Source organism: Mytilus trossulus, chromosome 2 (assembly GCF_036588685.1).
Source record: "Mytilus trossulus isolate FHL-02 chromosome 2, PNRI_Mtr1.1.1.hap1, whole genome shotgun sequence".
In the NCBI taxonomy this organism is placed as follows: Eukaryota; Metazoa; Mollusca; class Bivalvia; order Mytilida; family Mytilidae; genus Mytilus; species Mytilus trossulus.
Window position 1 is genome coordinate 53823320 of NC_086374.1, and position 23272 is coordinate 53846591.

Below are 23272 nucleotides of genomic sequence, written 5' to 3' on the forward strand. Positions count from 1 at the left end.
ATAAACACCAACGACCTTTTCACTGATTGCGTTGGTGCAAGAGACTTTTATGGATATTCCAAGTCAATTATCAAAAAATGGAAACAAATCATAAAAGAAAATTCAGCATAATCATGTTAACATGGTTAATATGAAGATGACATGTACAAGGCAGAAAAGTCTACCCATTAGACATAAATTGTTTACTCATTTAATTTTTATGAAACTTATTTATGAAAGGATGCTGGGAATCTCTTGTTTTTCCAGTAAGTCTTTAAGGGTTCATTGCAATACGGTTCAAACTAATGATTCAGCTAGCGCTATTACAATGTATTAAAGCTAATGTCATTGAAAGTTCTTGCTAAACTTTTGATATATCAATAACAACATACAAGTATAAGCCTCGAGCTGGTAAAATAATTCCATTCTATTTGCAAGTAAATGTTTTTTCATAATATTTTACAATTTCATGCTTTCACACATTATTTTTGGATGCAATATATCATTGCAACATATTTTATTTTTTAGTTTTTATGCCTAAAGAATATTCGTACATTCCTTGCAACATGTAAGAATTCATTTGGATTGAGGGACCAGGATTTATTTGATCCACCAGATTTGTTTGATGTGAAAGATTTCAGAAAGGTTTGTATTTATTTTCTTGTCTTTTTTTCCATACATGTTATATCTAATAATAGACATGTACTGCTTTTGTCATTTTTTTGGTCATTTTTACTTGTATCAACCAGAATTTATATGTACGTACATCTACCATATCTACACTACACACATGGCATTTAAGATAACTATATATTATTGAAACTGAAAATGTTTATAAGAGATTTTTTACTGCTTAGACCAGAATATTTTGGACAAACTATATAACATGTTAAGCTGGTTATGCATTGGGTTCAATTACTAGTCACTGTTGCCGTTCCATTCTTATAAACATTAGCCAAATGTTTGGAGTTGTGTTCATTTAAAAAACCTTTCTTTGATTTTAGGTTTTGCACACACTATCAAAGTTGTCAAAGACAGATATTGCACAGAGGAGTTCAAAAGTACTGTAAGTAACTTCTTTATATATATACATGTTTTTAATTTGAGAAGACATGCTTACATACTAATATACATGTATATATAACTTTTTATGTTTCTCAAAAACTCAACTTTCAATAGTTTTATGATTTCTTTTGTGTTATTCATGTAAGCATTCTCTGGTTAACTGAAAAATTATCTGATATGACTGAAGTAAATCACAATTTAATACATTGTACAAGTATACAGTCTATTCCAAATTCCAAATAAAATTGAGAATGGAAATGGGGAATGTGTAAAAGAGACAACAACCCGACCATAGAAAAAACAACAGCAGAAGGTCTTCAATGTAGTGATAAATTCCAGCTCCCGGAGGCGTCCTTCAGCTGGCCCCTAAACAAATATATACTAACTATTCTTTTTGTTTTTCCTATTTTGTCTCTTGCAACAGTTATTAATGCTGTTGAGTGACAACTCTGTGTACAAATGAAATAATATGAACCATGTATTCCCTCGAAAGCAAGCCAAACAGTCCTTGAAATAACTTATTGAACATCGAAAAATAGTGAAAACATCAAGCTTTTGTATTCATAGAATTAAAGCAAATTGATCTTTGTTTTTAACTTTGTTGCTAAAAAATATCCTTAATGCTTAATTTAAGTGCGTACATCTGTACGTCCCAGAATTGGTTTCCTTTCTCTGTTTTTAGTTTCCCTTTACCAAGTGTTATGAAACTCATACACAATGCTTATTACCACATGCACACAGTACAGATTAAGTTTGAATATTGGTTGCATCATTTTTACTATGCTAAAGTTATGCCTCTTTACAAATTGAAAATTACTGAACTTTTTGTTTTCATATTTCAACTAAAGTTTGCCTCAAATGTTACGAAACTTATACACTTGAATATTATCACCCAAAGCTCAGATTAAGTATGAATTTGGGAAGCATCACTTTTAAAGTTCTTGTGTAATGTCCCTTTATAACTTAATATGCAAGCAGGGGCGTCATATGTGTCCAGTGGACACATTCCTTAATTATTTACTTATTTCTTGGTTTTAAAAGACACAGTGGTGTTCACAGTTTATGTTTGCTGCAGTCTGCATGATCATTCAGCCACATTTATAAACACACAGATTTCCCCTCCCCCCTAGCTTTTTTTTTTATTGAAATGTGTTTTTACTAAAAAAAAGTTTTGAGTCCTCTTTATTTCAACTTCAACTAATTTCGAATAGAAACAAACAATATTTTACTTACACTATCCTTTTTATTTTAATTTTTAAAATCAATTTATTACAAAAAATAATCCCCATCATCAATGATCTGTCAGTTCCTAAGTGTTTTTCTAGGCATATCCTTTCAGTTTTTTGGTTTCTGTACATATAAGCTGTACTCCTTTATTATGCATATCCTTTCTGTTTTTTGTTTCTGTATAAGCTGTACTCGTTATGCACTAAGCAGATAAAAACCATCTGTTATTTGTATTATACTAGTTCATGTTTAACATGTTGATTATGATTACAGATTTCACACTGTGATGAAACCTATGCCCCATTTAAACTAAGTGTTACATGCATGTTTGCTGTACTGACTGCTAGTAACATTGTGTGTTAAAGCCATTATCATTTATAATTTTCTGTAAGAAACTGATAGAGCTAGAATTAAAATTAATGACAGTTAATTGGAATGGCATATATATTAAATAGTAACAGGTTGTTAGTAGTGTTATTATTATGCCCCACCTAAGATAGTAGAGGGGCATTATGTTATCTGGTCTGTGCGTCCGTCCTTCCGTCCGTCCTTCCGTCTGTCTTTCCGTCTGTTCGTTCGTTCAGGTTAAAGTTTTTGGTCAAGGTAGTTTTTGATGAAGTTGAAGTCCAATCAACTTCAAACTTAGTACACATGTTCCCTATGATATGATCTTTCTAATTTAATTGCCTAATTAGACTTTTGACCCCAATTTCACGGTCCACTGAACATAGAAAATGATAGTGCAAGTTTCAGGTTAAAGTTTTTGGTCAAGGTAGTTTTTGATGAAGTTGAAGTCCAATCAACTTCAAACTTAGTACACATTTTCCCTATGATATGATCTTTCTAATTTAATTGCCAAATAAGTTTTTTGACCCCAATTTCACGGTCCACTGAACATACAAAAATGATAGTGCAAGTTTCAGGTTAAAGTTTTTGGTCAAGGTAGTTTTTGATGAAGTTGAAGTCTAATTAACTTCAAACTTAGTACATATGTTCCCTATGATATGATCTTTCTAATTTAATTGCCAAATTAGACTTTTGACCCAAAATTTAACAGTCCAATGAACATAGAAAATGATAGTGTTAGTTTCAGGTTAAAGTTTTTTGTCAAGGTAGTTTTTGATTTAGTTAAAGTCCAATCAACTTGAAAATTAGTACACATGTTCCTTAGGTTAAGATTATTAAAATACCAAATTAGATCTTTTTTATCCCAATTTCACGGTCCACTGAACATAGAAAATGATAATGCGAGTGGGGCATCCGTGTACTATGGACACATTCTTGTTTTTTATATATTTGTAAATGTCATTGTCAAAGTGAGCTGCTCTATAAAAAAAATCTGTTTAAATTTATTTATTTTTATCTGCTAGAATGCTAGATTAAATGTTTAGGGAGAGATTTACTAGACCCACTCATAAATGCTTAATAAAAGCAGCCGTTGTAAATGAATTCTGACCTTTTCTAGTCTAAAATATTTAGTGTTAAGAAAACCTACAAGAAGTGTAAAGTTTTATTAAACAATGCTTTAATAATAATTAAAGTCTTTCAAATAGTTTATTTGACCAAGAATCTCTCCAAACATACATGTATTTTGAACTCAATAAATAAATATTAATCTCTCAATACATGTTCATTTTGGGAGTATCAGATGTCATATAAACTTAACTGTGTGAACAGTTGTCTCATTTGCAATCATACCGCATCTTCTTTTTTATTTGAATCTTAATTCCATGCTCTATATGCCTGCATATTCTTAGATAAATGTACATGTAAGCTTTTTCAGTGTGTCAGCTTTTTTTTAAAGAGTTCTTTTAAAAAGTTCACCAGCTGTTCATCCTATGCTTAACAGTCTGCCAAAGTTTATTACCCATTCAATATTATAGGTTGTCTTCAAATTATCTCAAAGGAGACTTAAAATAGATTGCTGTAGTTGTTAATTTCCTGTATAATTTAGTTCCTGTAAAGTTCAAACAAGGTCTTTAAGTTGTTGATTAACAATTTCGTATTTTCCTTCATACTGCCAATCTATTTTTAGTGAAAGATATTAATTACCAGGAATTTTTGTTTTATCTCCAAGAATTTCAAAAATGCATATTTACAGGTAGACAGTAGACCTATCCTTTGATGATTTTATTGAATTTTTGTTATAAACACATTTAAAAGTAGTGGTGCAGTCTAGCTTATGTAAATACTAGTTACATCATAGACATACTCCCTATACTGTACTTGTTCAGATGTTAAGTGAAAGATATGACCTACTGAGTTACCATTTAAATACAGTGTCATTTTATCATACAATTAATTGGGTATGTACATGTACATATTCAGAAATGACTATTGGATATAAATATATATTTTTTCCTTATGGTTACTCTTTTTTGAAACTAAAGTAAACACTTTCAGTTTTACATCCACAAAAAAAGTTTTGCTTTGAATATTTTGTGATGAACTTTTACTACTGCACAATGACGGACTCTAATTTATCACACAAATCACCTTTGAACTTTTAATTAACAATTAACATGATTAACTGACTCCAAACGAACCTGCACATTTATTAAAAATTATATTTTATATGTGAAACTCAAATATTTAGCAATTATTATGATCTCGCTGTCAAATATGATCAACATTAAATGTACACAATCTCGAAGGTTCAAAACTTGTACATTTATGGTCATTAAAATTTTTGGTATATGAGATCCTTGAAAGGGAAATATGTCTGTTAGAAATGTTGAAATGAGCCAGACTTAATTCAGTGTTTAGTGATCAAAGTTGAGTTTTCTTGGTCAAATCTTTATCTCACATACTATCAGCAATACGTCATTTGGTGTATGCAATGATTGAAAAGTGTATATCACTACATGTCTGACTCTGACTGACAGGTTTCATCTGACCTTTTCCTCATTTTCATGTTTTTTTTAGTGATTGCTTAATTTTTGTGGTATGATTGGGTACTATAAGCACTAGTACATGTAGGTTAGTGGACAGGGTGTGTGGAATTATTTTTTAGGTGAATATGTCTATCTGGCAGGTTTTATCTGACCTCATACTTTTATCATGGTTCATTCATGCTCACAGATTTGACCCAAAGTCTTAAAGCTTGTATATATTATAAAGAAACAATTATCAATGCATTGGCTTGCTATAATGTATCAGCATGTAGGGCATACTTTATAAAAGAATCCATCTAATTATCCATTGAGATGACCTAAGCACCTCAGAAGTCCGCAGACGGTTATACTACTAGTAAAAAAGACAACTAAAATAGACTTATAAGACCTGGCAATTAGCTTATCTGTAAATGAATTATTTCGGATCAGTAAAAAAATGTGTTTTTCCTGGTGTTTCCCTTGTTTCTGTGTTTAATTTTTATGTGCAATGTGTAAAAATCTTCGTACTATAAACTTTTAACAAAAACTTAATGATGAAGGGTGAAGCAGGTTAGACATTTTAGCATGTGCACTCTTGTTTTTTTTATTAATATTTGTTTCTATCAAATTACCGTACTTATTGATTTGAAGGCACTGTTAATAGATTGTGAATTTTTTGAAAGAAAAAAAAATCTTAATTTTAGCAGCACAAATTTATGGAACGATTGTTCAGTCAAATTATTCTTCGCTTTTTGTAGTGGTTTTCCAACAGATGCTCCCAGTCACAGACAGTCAACAAGAAGAGTTCCAGATGACGATGATGATATTTATGGCCATCTGCCAGAAATGGCAATGTAAGTTTAGAAGTGTTTTTACATCATTTTTGGTGACTTTATTTCAATAAAATTACAATTTGAAAGAAGATATCATAACAAATATATTTATAACAAGCTTAAGATTCAGCCTTTATATACATGATATATATTCATTGACTGACATTTTCATCCTTTGCTTCTGCAAGCAACAAGATGTTGTTTCATTCAGCTTCACAAAGTTCATCCTTTGATATTTCAATGATGCAATTACAAAATAATTTCTAAATGCAGTTTCAATGATGTCTAAATCCTAATTTAGCCCTTTTAAGCCTACGTTCCTCAGTCTACAGAGATAGAAAAAGAATAAAGCAATTGTTCTATTGATTTTATGTTTATATGTTGTTTTTTTTTTTTCAAGTTACACATCAAGATGCATTAAAAAATCAGTCACTTTGTCCTACATTTCATACATGAATGATGTGTTAAGTATAGGTCTGAATATAGTACCAGGTATAAACAGATAAAGGCCTGGTATATGAAAGTTAGTTCATACATTTTCTTCACCTTAAATTTTAAAAATGACCTGTAATTTTTTCAAATTTATTACTTGATTCAGTTTTGGGTTTAAATTGACATTTGATGGGTTAGTTGAAGCATCTGTACAAAAAATTACATTATAACTGCATTGAGTATCTCCATTTGAGTGCAAGTTATAGAGTGACTGCAACTTAACTTAACAATCATATTGAATTAAAGTCTAGGTAAAAAGGGTGAGTTGAAATGTTTTTCTCTATTGAGAGTTAAATAAATATGTGCCTGTTACAGGGATCATGACATGCCAGATGAAGCAGAATTCCAAACGGGGGATCAGGAGGAAAAAATATATGTAGAAATCTGTTCTGTTAAACATTCTTCACAGGTATTGGTCATGTGATAGTCATGTGACTGCAGATGATAGATGTTGTTGAAAGCATGGATTTAATTGTACCCAAAAAGACAGATTTATTATTGTAGTTTTATCTAGTTTTATTCAGTTTGTATCTTTAGAGTTTCTCTTTTGTAATGGGAGGAAATGTTCTTTATGTTTACCATGTGATATTTGTGTGAAATTAATTCCTAACCAAATTTTAAGAGATGGTTAATTCTATCTAATTTCAAGAAGAGCTGCTGAAGTATCAGGTGTTGAAACCAAAATTTTGTTGACAGAACTTTGGTTAATTCAAAGTAACCTGAACCAAGAGGCTTCACATAAGCCATATTTATTGCAAAAGAAATATGTAAGATACAAATTGAACAAATCAGCTGAGAGAAAAGTTAGTTAACAAGTGCACACATTTGGGTGTTTAAATTGCTTTGAGTTTTTGAACCATTTTCAAAGATAAGCTCTAAAGAGACATTCAACAGTTGTTCAGGTTTTGTTAGATTTTTTGTGTCCTATGAATTTTACTATGAGAGGACATGGACCCCAATATTTAGATTAACATGTTTGCTTTTCTACATTCTATTAATAAAATTGTACATAAAGCCCCTCCCCTTTCTTTTTTTATAAAAAGGATGGGGGACTATTTTACCACATTTAACTATGGCTGTAAAGATTTTTGTCAAGCAGAACCTGAATAGCTGAGGTTAATATTTTTTTTGTGTGATGAAAATGAAATTTTAAGTTTATGTGATATGAAGTTTATTTTAAGTTTCAGTTTGCATTTAATAGTTTTTCTTACAGAGCATGCTGTTTTGATGTATATGGACAGATTTTAGTATTATGTTTGAAAAAAAAATTAATATAAATGAGAAAGAAAATATGACTAGAAGATTTGGGAGATGATTTATGTCTGTTATATCCTAAAGAAGAGAAAATAAAACACAAACTAGCAGCATTTTATAGCAAATTAGCAAAGCAATGTATTTGATATAGCATATTTTTTCCCAAAACCTACTGTTCAGAGTTTTTCGAACAAAAGTGAAGATGACAAGATCTAAGTTAATGATTTCTGAAATATTTTAACTTAATAAGTCTTAAGAACTGCAAATAAACTTTAGAATTTAGAATGTCAAATTAAAGTTAAAAGTTTTAAGTGACTTGATATGTATTGAGAAAAACTATGCCATATTTCATGCCATACATATGCAAACAGAAAGTTGCCCATGTGTGTTTGTTTTAACCCAGACAGATATTATCTCCCCTTAGCAAGGACATAATTGTCTCCCTTGTGTTGTGCACACATTATCAGTATCTTTATGTTGTCATTTATTTGTATGTTGTAATTTGTCCTTTAGTTGAAGCATGTTTTTTTGTTTTATTATTATATAGTGAAAATGATTTGGATGACAATGAAGAAATATATGATAAAGTTTATCAAGAGGACGATGAAGAAATTTATGAAGATCTTTGTTCTAGAAAAAAGCACAGAGAATCTAGAGTAAGCACTGATCAAGCAGTTTTAAAAAATCGCAAATTGTTAAAGAATTGAATGCTTCTTTTCATAATTTTATTAGGTTATATAAGTGTTGACTGAAACACATTTAAAATTATGTGCATGATCAACACTTTCAAAACCTTTTTAAATTCTAAAAAAGAAGCATTCAATTTGTATAATCCCATTTTATGCTACATCTACAGGTTAAAGAGTAATACTTAGTGTTTGTTTTGCTATGCATTGTTTAAAATTGTCACCGATAAAAGTCAAAGCTGCTACAAAGAATTATTTGAATTTGGAATAACTTTGAAGTCTGGAAAATTGATAAGAATTTAAGGATTTACAGAATTCAATTTATTCCACATTTAGATAATTCCTCTTTTGTTGTTTTTTGTACTAAAATAAATTATGATATAGGAATGGCTTTAAATAGTTTTCAGCCAATTAAAATTATAGATACAGATTTAACCTTGATTAATCTAGACATCGATTAAAGAGAATAAGACCTAAAAGCTTAGAACCAGAATTTTATTCCTTGGTTATGTAACTATAAACCAAAAGATTTAAATGAGATGAATTCTGCATCCTTATGGTAATACTGTGAAAGTACTTTAATTCGGGGGTATCAATTTTCGTTGTTTCAGCAATATTTACAGGTTCGTGGGTTTTTGAATTCGTGGATTTAAGTTTTCTAGAAAGAAAAAAAAATGAAAAATTGAAACCTTTAGAACCGACAGTTACACTTAGTCTGGATTGAAGGAAATTGCTAAGTTTTTAATTGTTAATTAGGCTATAAACATGTCACCTAAAGAAAAAAGTAACATACACAAATGCTATAAATGTATCTTGAATTGTAAAATATTTGACGTTATTCAACATATTGTCTAAATCATAACAGTAGTCAAAGCTACATGGTTATCTTTCCATGTCTTGATTTGGACAATGGTTGTTTTATTTCGTTGGACACTTAAATTCGTGGATAAAGTCATCCACGAAAATTGATACCCCACGAATAAAAGTACTTTCACAGTATAACATTTGAGCTGCGTGAGGTAGAACAGAGGCGGATTTAGGTAGAGGGGGCCTGGGTTTGGAAAACATTTGGTTGCTTATATAGGGAATCACTGAAGCTTGACTGGAGCAGGACACCTCTTAGGCAGTCAGTGTGCCCCCACTGAAATGAAATTTCTAGATATGCCAGTGTAGAAATCGATTGTATGCAAGTGAATAGCAACTTATTTTTGGTTGAACAATGCTCTATGGAAAGTCTGTAACTGTACCCTACTAAACAGACCAAAATTCATCTTTTATATTGTTTCAAAATCAATCCTCTTACACATATCTATATATACAAGTAAATGTGGACTTGCATAATGTTAATTCAAACAGATGCAGCTAGTTATTAACTTAAGTATAATTAGTTTATTTTAGTTTAATGCCTGTTAATTCTAGTCTTATTTGCTAATGTCATAATTTTTACTGCTAGAAGAATATGGCACAGCAAAAATAGTATGAGTTCCAATTAAATTTATTTTGTGTATTTATGACATTTCATATAAAGTTGTTCATTATTTTTATTGGTCAAATTATACATATAGCTAATTTCAAATGTAACCTGCAAAACAAAGTCAAATAAGTCGTACATAAAACCGCTTTATATTTGAATAAATTAAAAAAAGAATGTTGTTAGATTTTATTTAGTAAACTGTATACAGTTTAATATTAGTAATAAAAAGATGATTTCTTAAGTTATTGAATCATTGACAATGTAATAAGGCACACAAAGTAAAAATGATATAAGTGAAAAACTGAATTTGGATATTCCTCAATTGTAATATTGATTTGCTTCAGGTTTCAGAGTTGCCTCCTCCAACCACAAAAAGAGATTTCTGCATCAAAGAATTATATGACACAGAAAAGAATTACGTTGATGCACTACGCATGATGTACCAGGTAAATGTTTGATTTATGTAATACTGATAGAAACGGGTCGGATCTTGTTTATTCTTTGGTCTTGTTGGCCGGGTGGTATAATTTGTTTAACTTCTGTACCATTAGCCGGCTGTCACCCCTGAGGTCATGAGTTCTAGCCTCAGCCAGTGGCAGTTGACTTTGACTCTAACCTTCATTGACTAGAATAGCTTGCTGAAGGTAAGTGGTTCTCTCTGGGTTCTACAGCTTTCTGCCACCACAAAATAGCCTGCTGAAGGTTGGTGGTTCTCTCTGGGTACTACAGCTTTCTGCCACCACTAAATAGCCTGCTTGAGGTTGGTGGTTCTCTCTGGGTACTACAGCCTCCTGCCACCATAAAATAGCCTGCTGGAGGTTGGTGGTTCTCTCTGAGTACTACAGATTTCTGCCACCACAGAATAGCCTGCTGAAGGTTGGTGGTTCTCTCTGGATACTACAGCTTTCTGCCACCACAGAATAGCCTGCTGAAGGTTGGTGGTTCTCTTTGGATACTACAGCTTTCTGCCACCACAGAATAGCCTGCTGAAGGTTGGTGGTTCTCTCTGGGTACTACAGCTTTCTGCCACCACAAAATAGCCTGCTGAAGGTTGGTGGTTCTCTCTGGGTACTACAGCCTTCTGCCACCACAAAATAGCCTGCTGAAGGTTGGTGGTTCTCCCTGGTTATTACAGCTTTCTGCCACCACAGAATAGCCTGCTGAAGGTTGGTGGTTCTCTCTGGATACTACAGCTTTCTGCCACCACAGAATAGCCTGCTGGAGGTTGGTGGTTCTCTCTGGATACTACAGCTTTCTGCCACCACAGAATAGCCTGCTGGAGGTTGGTGGTTCTCTCTGGGTACTACAGCTTTCTACCACCACAGAAAAGCCTGCTGAAGGTTGGTGTTTCTCCCTGGGTACTACAGCTTTCTGCCACCACAAAATAGCCTGCTAAAGGTTGGTGGTTCTCTCTGGATACTACAGCTTTCTGCCACCACAAAATAGCCTGCTGAAGGTTGGTGGTTCTCCCTGGGTACTACAGCTTTCTGCCACCACAGAATAGCCTGCTGAAGGTTGGTGGTTCTCTCTGAGTAATACAGATTTCTGCCACCACAAAATAGCCTGCTGGAGGTTGGTGGTTCTCTCTGGATACTACAGCTTTCTGCCACCACAAAATAGCCTGCTGAAGGTTGGTGGTTCTCCCTGGGTACTACAGCTTTCTGCCACCACAGAATAGCCTGCTGAAGGTTGGTGGTTCTCTCTGAGTACTACAGATTTCTGCCACCACAAAATAGCCTGCTGGAGGTTGGTGGTTCTCTCTGGATACTACAGCTTTCTGCCACCACAAAATAGCCTGCTGAAGGTTGGTGGTTCTCCCTGGGTACTACAGCTTTCTGCCACCACAGAATAGCCTGCTGGAGGTTGGTGGTTCTCTCTGGGTACTACAGCTGTCTGCCACCACATAATAGCCTGCTGGAGGTTGGTGGTTCTCTCTGGGTACTACAGCTTTCTGCCACCACAGAATAGCCTGCTGGAGGTTGGTGGTTCTCTCTGGGTACTACAGCTTTCTACCACCACAGAAAAGCCTGCTGAAGGTTGGTGTTTCTCCCTGGGTACTACAGCTTTCTGCCACCACAGAATAGCCTGCTGGAGGTTGGTGGTTCTCTCTGGGTACTACAGCTTTCTGCCACCACATAATAGCCTGCTGAAGGTTGGTGGTTCTCTCTGGGTACTACAGCATTCTGCCACCACAAAATAGCCAACAGGGCTGAAAATGCTTTAAAACACCAAAATTCAATCAATCATAGTTCATTCGAGACTTGAACAAGGAAAAAATCCATACAAAGAAGTGGTGCAAAAGTTTTTATTCAATTACTTTTTCCTTACATTCAGTCTCTATTTAATGTTCCTGATGATATAAGGTTAAAGAAAATTGAAATAAGTTTTGTGCACTGTGATGTGTTTAAAATTTTTAACTCTGGTTAGTGATGAAGAAGTAAAAGGTTTTATATCTCATGACAGCCATCTTTGTTTGACATCATGACAACTCATCCATTGTTGCCTTGGCAATATAGTAAGCGCAGTTAGGCTTGGTTGTGTTGTCAAGGTTAAATGGACAGGAATTGTTCTCTATAGTTTTGTCCAAGTCTGTTCAAGACATAATAAGCTTGATTACTATAGAGATTACAGTTGTTTATATTTCAATGTAGTTGTTGTGGTTGATGCATATATGGTATGAGGTAAATGACACAAAGCCGAGAATCTGAAACCAGTTAATTTCTAAAATATTTTTTGTGATACCTTTATAAGTATAGACAGTATTGTGTTCATTTGTCTGTTACAAGGTATTTCTTTGAATGTTGTAGATATCTTTTCATGGTCCCTTTAAATATACTGTGGGTGTTGGTCTCTTTATAATCACTCAGAAAGACAGCACTACATATTATTTAGATCTGACTGGTGTTTGCTCTTCAGCAACCACCAAACAACAGGCTCATGACTTAGGACCGGTGCAAACAAAAGCAGCAGGTCAAAATGCCTCAACAGGCGCCAACCTTCACCGTAACCTGAATGCAACATCATAACATAGAAAGACACTTTAAAACACCAACAGTTATGTTAGATTGTTATGGTTTTGAATTAGAGGTGAAATAATCACACAACAGGAAGAATATTGCAAAAAATAAAATGAAACAAACAGGAATTCTTAGCTAATATATTCTTTTTCAACAACAACAAAAATGAAAGTGAATGTAATGCATTTTTAATCCACTCCCATCAGATTCCTGAGTATCAGTAGGGATATCACAATTCAACTTGTTTTTGTTGCACCATTTTGTGCATCCTTTTGTGTCTGAGTGATATCTGTTGAAGAGATATCCCAATCTGGTTCAAATGGCAATTAAAAAAAGATCCAGGAAAAACTTCAAACTATGTTGACAATGAATGACATAAACTAACAATGTTCCTAGGAAAGTGAATATAGATTGTTGTCACTGATGTAAAACTATAATCTTCCCTAATTTGATTAAGATTCACCCCCTCCATTTTTATACGACCGCAAATTTTGAAAAAAATTTCGTCGTATATTGCTATCACGTTGGCGTCGTCGTCGTCGTCCGAATACTTTTAGTTTTCGCACTCTAACTTTAGTAAAAGTGAATAGAAATCTATGAAATTTTAACACAAGGTTTATGACCATAAAAGGAAGGCTGGTATTGATTTTGGGAGTTTTAGTCCCAACATTTTAGGAATTAGGGGCCAAAAAGGGCCAAATAAGCATTTTCTTGGTTTTCGCACTATAACTTTAGTTTTAGTTAATAGAAATCTATGAAATTTTGACACAAGGTTTATGACCACAAAAGAAAGGTTGGGATTGATTTTTGGGAGTTTTGGTTTCAACAGTTAGGAATTAGGGGCCAAAAAAGGGCCCAAATAAGCATTATTCTTGGTTTTCGCACAATAACTTTAGTTAAAGTAAATAGAAATCAATTAAATTTAAACACAATGTTTATGACCACAAAAGGAAGGTTGGTATTGATTTTGGGAGTTTCGGTCCCTACAGTTTAGGAATTAGGGGCCAAAAAGGGACCCAAATAAGCATTTTTCTTGGTTTTCGCACCATAGTGTTAGTATAAGTAAATAGAAATCTATGAAATTTAAACACAAGGTTTATGACTATAAAAGGAAGGTTGGTATTGATTTTGGGAGTTTTGGTCCCAACAGTTAAGGAAAAAGGGGCCAAAAGGGTCCAAAATTAAACTTTGTTTGATTTCATCAAAATTGAATAATTGGGGTTCTTTAATATGCCGAATCTAACTGTGTATGTAGATTCTTAATTTTTGGTCCCGTTTTCAAATTGGTCTACATTAAGGTCCAAAGGGTCCAAAATTAAACTTAGTTTGATTTTAACAAAAATTGAAACCTTGGGGTTCTTTGATATGCTGAATCTAAAAATGTACTTAGATTTTTGATTATTGGCCCAGTTTTCAAGTTGGCCCAAATCGAGGTCCAAAATTAAACATTGTTTGATTTCATCAAAAATTGAATAAATGGGGTTCTTTGATATGCCAAATCTAACTGTGTATGTAGATTCTTAATTTTTGGTCCAGTTTTAAAATTGGTTTAAATTGAGGTGCAAAGGGTCCAAAATTAAACTAAGTTTGATTTTAACAAAAATTAAATTCTTGGGCCTCTTTGATATGCTGAATCTAAACATGTACTTAGATTTTTGATTATGGGCCCAGTTTTCAAGTTGGTCCAAATCAGGATCTAAAATTATTATATTAAGTATTGTGCAATAGCAAGTCTTTTCAATTGCACAGTATTGTGCAATGGCAAGAAATATCTAATTTCACAATATTATGAAATAGCAAATTTTTTTTTAATTAATAGTTATCTTTCTTTGTCCAGTATAGTAAGCAAGAAATATCTGCAAGAATTTTTTTTAATTGGAGTTATCTTTCTTTGTCCAGAATCAACTTACATCTTTGTTATATACAATATACAATGTATATTCACTTTTTACTACCAACTGATAAATTTAAATAATCTTTACCATTCAGTGATAACAAGCAGTTTTTTTACATCTTAATATTTAATGATGTATTTAAATGAGTAGTAATTGTTGCAAACTCCATTAGAATATTTTAATTGAAATTAGTTTTGGAATAAGGGAAAGGGGGATGTGAATAAAAAATTGGGTTCAATTTTTCTCATTTGAAATTTCATAAATAAAAAGAAAATTTCTTCAAACATTTATTTGAGAGGATTAATATTCAACAGCATAGTGAATTGCTCTAAGAGAAAACAAAAATTTTAAGTTCATTTGAATACATTCATTCTGTGTCAGAAACCTATGCTGTGTCAACTATTTAATCACAATCCAAATTTAGAGCGGAATCCAGCTTGAATGTTGTGTCCATACTTGCCCCAACCGTTCAGGGTTCAACCTCTGCGGTCGTATAAAGCTACGCCCTGCAGAGCATCTGGTTATTTTTAGAAAGATGTAACCTGACTGTTTGCTGATTAAATATCTTTACAACCATGATATGACACTTGCATGCTTACTTCTTCCAAATGTTTTTTTGTTTTATTTGAAATTCCAAGTTGTATCTTCATGTTAAATTGTTTCATTTCAGCATTTTATCAAGCCTTTAAAAGATGTGATACCACCTGATGACAGAAATATTATATTTAACCATATAGAGGTAAGAATTACTATCTACTGAATACCCTGTTGTACATGTAATTGAGGAATAGTAAAAGACTGGACTTATTTCAAAGTATGTTACTTCCTTATCCTCATAATAAAAAAGGAAGAATATACTTTGACTTGATAAAAAAACAGAACACAAAAAGTTTAATGTATTTATACCTTAACACAATGCATGATACACAACTGCCACCATCTCATTGGTACCACAAGCTTTAGGAGTTTGAGCCTCTCACATGGCAGATGCATTTGATTTTAATCATAATTAATCAGGATTGTCAGTTTTCCTGTCCAAGGTCGCTGTTCTCTCAGGGCACTCTGGCTTCCTCCAACCAAAAAATATGGCTGCAATTAAATAACAGAAATCTTGAAAGTGACATTAAAACAACAAAAATCTATCAATCAAATGTTTCACCAATGACACAATCATAACTATTTGGATTTTATCATCTTGAGCAGCATATTATTTGATCTGAAATGTTCTAGTACAATAATAACAATTAAGAATATATATATGTTGTATTTATTTATGTAAATGACTGTGCAGTAACAATGGTTAATCAGTGAATTAGTTTTTGGATAAAGATGCTATTCCTATAACTCATTACGAGAAAAAAAATATTAATAAGGCTAGATTAAAAATGGTCAGTTTTGCTGTTTTATGTTGTAAATACTAAAGTATTTCAGACATGCTTTCGTTATCATATTTAATATTTAACTATACATTGATCTTTTTCAGAAATTATTACGAGTTCATGAAGTGTTTCAAAAAGAGATACAAAATGCTATATTACTTGGTAAACCGAGGTTGGAGGACGTTTTTTGTAAATACAAAACAAAACTCTTAGTATATGGTGATTATTGTTCTAATTTACCAAAGGCACAAGAAAGAATTGATGATGTGTTAAAACGATCAGACTCAATACGACAACAAATAGAGGTAAGTCTGTCCCTCCCCTGCATGGATTGCTGTATGTAAAAATCTTTGTTTACAATGTGCAATGATTTAACAAGATAGGAAAACTGTTAGCATTTCAAGCATCTTATTCTTTGTTAACAATATAATGAGAGAACCAATTGTAAAAATATACACAAAATTTACCAATAAAACATTTGGATATATTACTTGTTAATAAACATAGAATTCAAGCATCTTATTCTTTGTTTATAATACAACGAGAGAACCAATTGTAAAAATATATGTACAATCTGCCCAGGTTTGTCCAAGTATTACCCAGGTGGGGTAATAATAAAAATATACATACAATCTGCCCAAGGTTGTCCAAGTATTACCCAGGTGGGGTAATAATAAAAATATACATACAATCTGCCCAGGGTTGTCGTATTACCCAGGTGGGGTAATAATAAAAATATACATACAATCTGCCCAGGGTTGTAGTATTACCCAGGTGGGGTAATAATAAAAATATACATACAATCTGCCCAGGTTTGTCCAAGTATTACCCAGGTGGCGTAATAATAAAAATATACATACAATCTGCCCAGGGTTGTCCAAGTATTACCCAGGTGGGGTAATAATAAAAATATACATACAATCTGCCCAGGGTTGTAGTATTACCCAGGTGGGGTAATAATAAAAATATACATACAATCTACCCAGGGTTGTTGTATTACCCAGGTGGGGTAATAATGAAAATATACATACAATCTGCCCAGGGTTGTCGTATTACCCAGGTGGGGTAATAATAAAAATATACATACAATCTGCCCAGGGTTGTCGTATTACCCAGGTGGGGTAATAATGAAAATATACATACAATCTGCCCAGGGTTGTAGTATTACCCAGGTGGGTAATAATGAAAATATACATACAATCTGCCCAGGGTTGTTGTATTACCCAGGTGGGGTAATAATAAAATATACATACAATCTGCCCAGGGTTGTCGTATTACCCAGGTGGGGTAATAATGAAAATATACATACAATCTGCCCAGGGTTGTTGTATTACCCAGGTGGGGTAATAATAAAATATACATACAATCTGCCAATGAAACCATTGGATGTATAAACTGTTAATCAACTGCTAACATTTTTAGCATCTTATTCTGTTTTAACAATACAACAAGAAGAGTGTTGATGACTCAGGATTTGCTATGTGATAACAGATGTTTATTAGCAGTGTAGCATGTGGTTCATAAAACGTTCCTTTTATAGCAATAATGTTAAGCATGAAAAGTCTTGGAAAGAATCGTTACAGTATTAAGTAAGATTTGTCTACATGAACCATTTCTCTTTATGTAATTATGTGATTATTTTCATTTTATTTTTCAGGCTTGTGAAAAAAGAGCAAATGAAGGGAAGTTTAGATTACGTGATCTCCTACATGTACCAATGCAGAGAGTCCTCAAATATCATCTATTATTACGGGTAAGTTTTAAAAAAAAAAATGTTCAGTGTTATTAACTCAGCCCTAAAAAATGGACTTAATAGTATATCTTATAACTAACATTTAGAATTTTACAAATCTTCAACTACTTTTCCAATAAGAATTGTCAAAAAAAATGGCTGTATATAATAGTCGACATCATATAAGATCATCCTTTGTATATAAATAAATTGGTTTTTTTTTAATTAACATTTTTATGTTACAGGAACTAATAAAAAATACAGATAAAGGTTCAGAAGAGAAGGAACGACTAGAAAGAGCTTTAGAAGCAATGATGGTAAAACGTTCATTTTTTGTAATATATCATTTTCAAAATTAGGAGATGTGATATTATTTCCAATGAGTCAGCTATCCACCAGAGTTGAAATGAAGTGGTATTAAGCAATGATAGGCCATTGTACAGCCTTCAACAAGGATTAAACCCCATACTATATAGTCAGCAGAATATTTGTGCATAAACATAATAGTATCTAAATTTTCTTCTATTTTTTTTTTTGGGGGGGGGGGGGGGGGGGAGGTGATATGGCCCAGGACTTGATTTGCTTTAAATTCTCTTTAGAATTCATTGATGGGTCTCATTGTTGTCATAATCGGATTTCCTACTTCATTTCGAAGTTGTCCCTGATAAAAAAAAAAAAAAAAAAGGCAACAGTATTTCTTTTAAATGGCAACTTTTTCAAGAAGTGTTTAAATTTATATCAAATCATTTTAAAAAAAAAAGGTCTAGCTCAGTGTCTGTAAGACATTTCAGTTAGAAGACATTTTTTTTTCAGAATAGTTGTTTTTAGACATTTCATGCGAAAGAAATGAATAATTGTAAAAATTTTCAAAATATTTTTTTTAGAATTGTATTGTCATGATTGTATAGTCTAGGAAAAAGTTGTAGATTGACATTCTTTAATACCCTAAACATGTAATAACCACCAATTATTTATAATCCTTTTCACTTTCTTATTTTAACTTGTTTATTTTAGGATCTCTCCTTATATGTTAATGAGGTGAAACGTGACAACGAAACATTACAATTAATACAAGAAATTCAAAACAGGTTAGTTAATTAATGGCTTAAACTAAAACAAAACTGCTAAATCGAAAACAACACTTTTGCTGATTAGATCTTTGTCTTCAGAACAAGGTAAATGGAAATTAAAAACCCTACAGTACAAAATAATGGCATCAAGTATCAAGTAATCATGCATTGTCCATCGTTCATTTTGTTAAAGGGAACTTTATGTATTAAGGTTATTATGTGTAAAAAATGGATAGTTTATTGTAGTTTTTTTCTTATTATTTTAAAGCATCCCAAAACCATTGTGGTTTACTAATTATTTTAAAGCATCCCAAATTACCCACACAATTTGTATTCAAAAAGATTTTTAAAAAGTTATGATTTTTACTAGAAATATATGTTAAAAAATATGTTAAAAAGAGTTCATTTCTATTTCAGTATTGGTGATCTTCAAATGGTAAGAATTTTAAAAGCAGTAAAAATCTATAACTACTTTTATTTATGAATGTAATAGAAAAACATGCTCAAGGTCTTCAAAAATTGAAGAAAAGAATATGATTGTCTAAATAAAGGTATACACAGATGTGAGACTGGTATAGGTTATTTTTTTTTGGAACCTAGCAATGGGTTCAATGATGGTATATAACAATGGGTTGCAATTTTATTTGTCAATGGGTCACCAATGTGCATCTTCTGCAAAGATCTCTGTAAACTTTGTGTGTAATTAGGGCCCCGACTAAAAGTTGGGTCGCCCTATAGTGATCAGTCTGTCGGTCCGTCCGTCCGTAACAACTTTGTGTCCGCTCCATATCTAGAAAACCATTATGATTTCATATTTTATACTTTACATGTTTATTAACCACCACCAGAGGGCGTGTCATGATGTACAACTTTCTAGGTCAAAGGTCAAGGTAAAAAAACTTTGGTTTCAGTTGACAACCCTGTGTCCTGTGGTGATGATCATGTCCGCTCTATATCTTGAGAACCCTTATGATTTCAAAGTTTATACTTGACATCCATTTTAACCAACACCAGAGGGTGTGTCATGATGTATGTACAACTTCCTAGGTCAAAGGTCAAGGTCAAAAACTTTGGTTTCAGTTGACAACCCTGTGTCCTGTGGTGATGATCATGTCCGCTCTATATCTTGAGAACCCTTATGATTTCAAAGTTTATACTTGACATCCATTTTAACCAACACCAGAGGATGTGTCATGATGTATGTACAACTGCCTAGGTCAAAGGTCAAGGTCAAAAACTTTGGTTTCAGTTGACAACTCTGTGTCCTGTGGTAAAGATCGTGTCTGCTCCATATCTGGATAACCTTTATGATTTCAAAGTTTATACTTGACATCCATTTTAACCACCAACAGAGGGCGTGTCATGATGTATGTACAACTTTCTAGGTCAAAGGTCAAGGTAAAAAAAACTTTGGTTTTAGTTGACAACCCTGTGTCCTGAGTTGAAGATTGTGTCCACTCTATGTCTTGGGAACCGTTTTGATTTCAAATATTATACTTGACATCAATTTTAACCAACACCAGAGGGTGTGTCATGATGTATGTACAATTTCCTAGGTCAAAGGTCTGTCTGTCTGTTGGTCTGTCCATCGCTTACAATTTTGATTCACACTATATTTATTTACCCAACGTTATTGACAGCGGGGCCCACAGAGATGGCTTCCATCTCAATGATATCTAGTTTATCTTAATTATCCCATGTGGTGAACATCTAATTAAGATGTCACATATAGATTGCATGTCATGTGAAATGCAGGAAAAATATGTAGATATGAATAGATGAAAAGGGGTTGGTTTTGAACCCCAGCGGGAGGTCTGTATCCAAATATGTTTGTTGAGATTCAAATTGGTCATGCTACCTAATTGAGAGAATAACAAACAGATTTGATAATAGATCATTTACTGTCAATTCAGAAATTATTGCATGCATTTATTACATGTATTGCTTTGTCTGTCCCATGAAATTTTCTCATATTTTTCTCAGAAACCATCATCAAGTTTTCACCACTCTTAAAAGAAAAATAATTTTGTATATTAGGTTTTCTTATTCGTTTTCTTTTCTTTTCTTTAAAGCTCTGTTAAGAGTTTATTTTGGGCTAGCCAGCTCTAAAGCATTTGTAGTTAGTTTTGGATTTACAAATATTTTGGTCTCTATCATCACTGAGACATGTGCATCTGGTGCAGTGAAATTGGTATTGTTTATGTTATCTGCACTCATTGCAATTAATAAGTCAATAGAATACTGCACTTTTCTTTCAGAACAAAGTAGTATAGATCATTTGTTTATGATATTTGTTACTTTAACTACCACAGGCATTACTTATATTACTGTATTTATTTTTCAGCCTCCCAACACCACATTAAAGGATTATGGGAGGTTACAGAAAGACGGCGAACTGAAAGTTAAAAATCATGTAGATAATAAAACTAGAGTCAGGTTTGTATCTTAGAAAGTAGAATATACAATGCCAAACAATTATAAAATTAAATTACAGATTTGTGTCTTAAGACTAAGCTGCTAGAATAAACTGATTTCTTTACAGTAATCTGAAAAATATTAGGTTTTTTTCTCATTCACAATCACATTCAGCAACTAATTGTTCTATTGTATATCTGTATAATTTATTTTGGTTGCCTTGAAAAGATAAGCGATACTGTACATGCCTTTATAAATTTGTTCTTTAGTTTAGATATATATCCTTTATTTTTCAGATACATTTTCTTGTTTGACAAAGTTATGTTAATGTGTAAATCGCGGGTATGTATTATTTTATAAATTGTAGTAATTTCAGAGTTATCTTTTACTGAATGTTGTAAACCAACCATAGATTTTCATGATCTTGGTAGTTTTACCTGTTATTAATTTGTTTACAAATTTAGCTCCTGCTAGTATTTGTAATATTGTTGTTACAAATGTTGTCATTTTTTAAGAAAAACTCATTATTTAGCTGAAAAATATTTAGGAACTGTTTGATTTTAAGCACATTGATGATTTGTATTGTGTTTTAATATCGTTCTTCTGCAGCATTTGTTGTGTCGTAATTTGTGTGCTACACTATTTTATAGCAATTTATGCAAAAAAATGTACACTTAAGTTATACCGATGTTTTTATATCCAGCTTCAGCATCATCAGGTATATGTTTGCAAAAGTTCTCAAATGGGCTATTCCATTCTGAGCAAATAGGGGTGAAAACAAGAACAATCTATTTTGAAAAAGAATTAAAAAAATTTGTTGTGATCCAAATATATTCTGATTCAAAATGTTTTTGTTGAAGAGGAAAATTCAATGTCAAATGTAGTTGTCTAGTAATTAGAAATTATGAAGAAATTGTTTGTCAATTTAGATTTAGACATTTTTAGTTATGTATATGGAAGACCATCACTTATTTAGGAAAATATAAGTTTTTAAGATTAAGGTCAAGTCATGAACAAATTTTTGGTTGAAGCATTAGCAATAATTTTTCCTTCTAACTACATGTTTTTTGAATTTTACTCCATACCTCTTTGTTTGGAATGGAATAGTTGTAGGCTAAATCTTAACATACACATCCATTGGGAAGTTAGTGGCCTTTTAAATTATGAACTTATTTTCTGCTTCAGAATAAAACACAATCCCATTCTGACAGCTCTAATGCTTTTTTGTCTATCCTTGAAATAAAATTAACAAAATTCCAAAATTTTCAATGCCATTTTATCCTTTTTGGTATTATTTTTCCAGCAGCTATATTTCTTATATAAAAAAAGATGTCATTTGAATACAAAAAAGTTGATTATTTTTCTATGCCTTTGCGATTGTTTTTTTTTTTTTTGGTAGGGAGGGATGTTGTTAACTTTGATTGATCTAAAGTTTAAATAGATTTTAAGTCATTACATTTCCATTGGATGTTTCAAATCAAAGATTGGTTAAGATTTGTATATCTTTAACATAAGGGCACTGTTAGTTTCACTTTGAAAATTTGCTGTGATTTCACAATTCACTTCCCCTTTCATCAATAGGTGGAACTTTCCATATTCTAATAATAGAAAGTCTATATATTAAGAGTAGATTATTTGATTCTTGAGAGTAGTTTCTTTTGGAGTGTATCTTGATAGTAGTTTCTGCAAATATATATTAAGACTAGTTTATTTGAGTGTATTCATTGGTATAGTCTTATAGCACTATTTACTATTGTAATATTTTTCTTTATACATGTACCAGTATCATCACACAACTCATTATTAACTTTTATATGTCTTTTAGAAGTGTTTCAGTAGTGTGGCAGAATCTGAATGTGTTCTGTAAACCAACTGATTTCA

At 32.3% G+C, this 23272-nt stretch overlaps 1 protein-coding gene across 6 annotated transcripts in view; it reads left to right on the forward strand.

Annotated features, from left to right (window-relative positions):
- LOC134707570 (proto-oncogene vav-like) overlaps window positions 1–23272 on the forward strand; it is a 52396-nt gene that overhangs the window by 857 nt on the left and 28267 nt on the right. For 4 of the 6 annotated variants that reach the window (XM_063567457.1, XM_063567458.1, XM_063567462.1 and 1 more), the window contains exons 2-14: window positions 508–624; window positions 984–1045; window positions 5903–5998; window positions 8271–8379; window positions 10228–10329; window positions 15466–15534; window positions 16279–16479; window positions 17832–17927; window positions 18152–18223; window positions 18921–18994; window positions 19394–19412; window positions 21321–21412; window positions 21688–21733. In XM_063567457.1, coding sequence (XP_063423527.1) covers window positions 508–624; window positions 984–1045; window positions 5903–5998; window positions 8271–8379; window positions 10228–10329; window positions 15466–15534; window positions 16279–16479; window positions 17832–17927; window positions 18152–18223; window positions 18921–18994; window positions 19394–19412; window positions 21321–21412; window positions 21688–21733 — 1155 coding nt within the window. Of the gene's footprint in view, window positions 1–507; window positions 625–983; window positions 1046–5902; window positions 5999–6784; window positions 6879–8270; window positions 8380–10227; window positions 10330–15465; window positions 15535–16278; window positions 16480–17831; window positions 17928–18151; window positions 18224–18920; window positions 18995–19393; window positions 19413–21320; window positions 21413–21687; window positions 21734–22094; window positions 22110–23272 lie in introns of all 6 variants that reach the window. The other 2 variants (XM_063567459.1, XM_063567460.1) reach the window with 2 other exon arrangements.